At 36.3% G+C, this 1,951-nt stretch overlaps 1 protein-coding gene across 1 annotated transcript in view; it reads left to right on the top strand.

Annotated features, from left to right (window-relative positions):
• Window positions 1–1,920, top strand: part of LOC106100362 (MAP kinase-activating death domain protein) — a 26,585-nt gene extending 24,665 nt beyond the window's left edge. Inside the window, exons 27-29 of the mRNA XM_013279190.1 lie at window positions 269–341; window positions 576–622; window positions 1,547–1,920. Coding sequence (XP_013134644.1) covers window positions 269–341; window positions 576–622; window positions 1,547–1,849 — 423 coding nt within the window. The 3' untranslated portion in view covers window positions 1,850–1,920. The remainder of the gene's footprint in view (window positions 1–268; window positions 342–575; window positions 623–1,546) is intronic.
• Window positions 1,921–1,951: the final 31 nt, after the last annotated feature.

The raw sequence follows: 1,951 nt of genomic DNA, 5'->3' as shown, positions 1-1,951 counted from the left end.
ATGAAATAGTACACGATACATTTGTGAATAATGCCATTTTCAGAATAATTTAAACATATAAAACTAGATTTATTTTAAAACTTAGAATTGCGAACGAGAGTGAAATTTATTTTAACGTTTATAACATCATAGTTTTAGTATTAATTGTACATTCTGTAACGTAAACAACAAATTGGTATTATCGGCATTGTTTACTTTCCTATGTAGATAATTTGATTGAAATTAAAGTCGTGTTGGGTTACATATTGATGTGTGTTTCGTGTTGCAGTTCTTTGTGCGGCTCGACCACATTCGGAAGTGCTTCACACAAAATGGCGGTATCTTCGTTTTAGAAGAATTTAGTAAGTCCTTATTTTATATCTTTATATTATACAAGATGGCAAACGAGTTAACGGAGAGCAACGAAATTATCTACCCATAGTCGTCTCTATTCACACTCTAATGAGTGTGAACATGCAAATACTTCCTCACGATGCTTATCTTCTGCGTGGTTGTCACATTGCACCGGGTGACCTGATCCATTCGTGAATCAACTGAAACTATTGGTATCCATTTTTTGCCTATCATTGTTACAGATCCCAAAACGAGGCAGATAATTCAAAGAAGATACAAATCGATAATGGCAAGTACACAACTACTGTTCCCTGCATCCAGTGTTTAATGTCGTTTTTGTTTATTTTCTTTTCACGTACCCATGTCTTATGTTATAGGCAGAGAAAGTAGTGCTTGATCTTCATCGTTTCTTCTCCATATGGCTTTCTCGGTACTATATAGTTATCGAGACAGAAGGCACCGACGCAAATTATGCACCTTGTGTCTCATAACACACTCCGATGTATGTACTTTCACTACCTATTTTGTTTTTGCACGACTTTCTATTATTTTTGCTATGGTTCTTTGTCATCAATCTATTTTACTATATTCTTTATTGTTTTGCCTTTTTATAAATCTTATGCATATTATTTTTACTGCTACATCCAAGATTGTTTCTTAATTTAATCATTACCTTAGCTTAGAAATTTACTCTACGGGTCTTTTTTTAGTTCTTTTGAGAACTGAATTGAAGTCAAAGTAGACAAGTGGTAATGGTAATAAATGATTTACTAAACGTTTCTGCAAGTATCGCTTCTATAATAATAATGTATTCTAACCGAAAGTTTTACCAATCAATTATTTATCGTCCAATTTTTTCGGTAATCTATTAAAACAAAGTGCTGTTATGCTAATGCTAACAATATTTCATTTTTTGAAGAGTAACGCTTACCTTTTTTTTCAGTAACTTCTAATACACATCCATTTTATGTGTTTTTAATCAAAATTCTATGACATAAAATAGCATGACTGATTTTTTTTTATCCACCATTATTTATTTGATATTTTACTACTTAAAAAATATATTTTAATTCACATACTATTTATTCAAGATCTAAATTGCACATGCTGCGGGTCGTTTCAAATGCCTTGTCTGCTCAAGGTCAGCAACGCGCTGTGTTGTGGACAAGATCCTTGTACTGAATAATAATAATTAACCACTCAGTATGTGTAGGCGGATCAGATTTGCTACGCGGTGTTGTGCGTGTTCTCGTACTTTGCGGCGGGACAGGAGCAGCGCAAGGCGATACTGGAGCAGGCGGCGCGTTTGCCGCCCGGCGCACCTGACCCACAAGCAAAACCCCCGGGGACTTCTCAAGCCAAGCCATCTGGGACTCCCCAAGCCAAGCCAGCAGCGACCCCGCAAGCCAAACCTACAGGTTCTCCGCAATCCGGCTCCAGAAGGAGTTCTACCTCAGACCTGCCCGAGCCTTCGTCGCCAACTATACGAACTACCTCTCAAGTAAGCTTTCTATGACAATACCTAACGTGACTGCATATGTTATGTAAATAAATACTTGCATCTTTTTACTAGACGCTTGTGTGATAGAGAGTGAAAGTAATTATGAAATAAATCATA

Source organism: Papilio polytes, unplaced genomic scaffold, assembly GCF_000836215.1.
Source record: "Papilio polytes unplaced genomic scaffold, Ppol_1.0 DF824047.1, whole genome shotgun sequence".
In the NCBI taxonomy this organism is placed as follows: Eukaryota; Metazoa; Arthropoda; class Insecta; order Lepidoptera; family Papilionidae; genus Papilio; species Papilio polytes.
The sequence above is the reverse complement of the archived record's forward strand: the minus strand, read 5'-3'. Positions and strand labels throughout refer to the sequence as shown.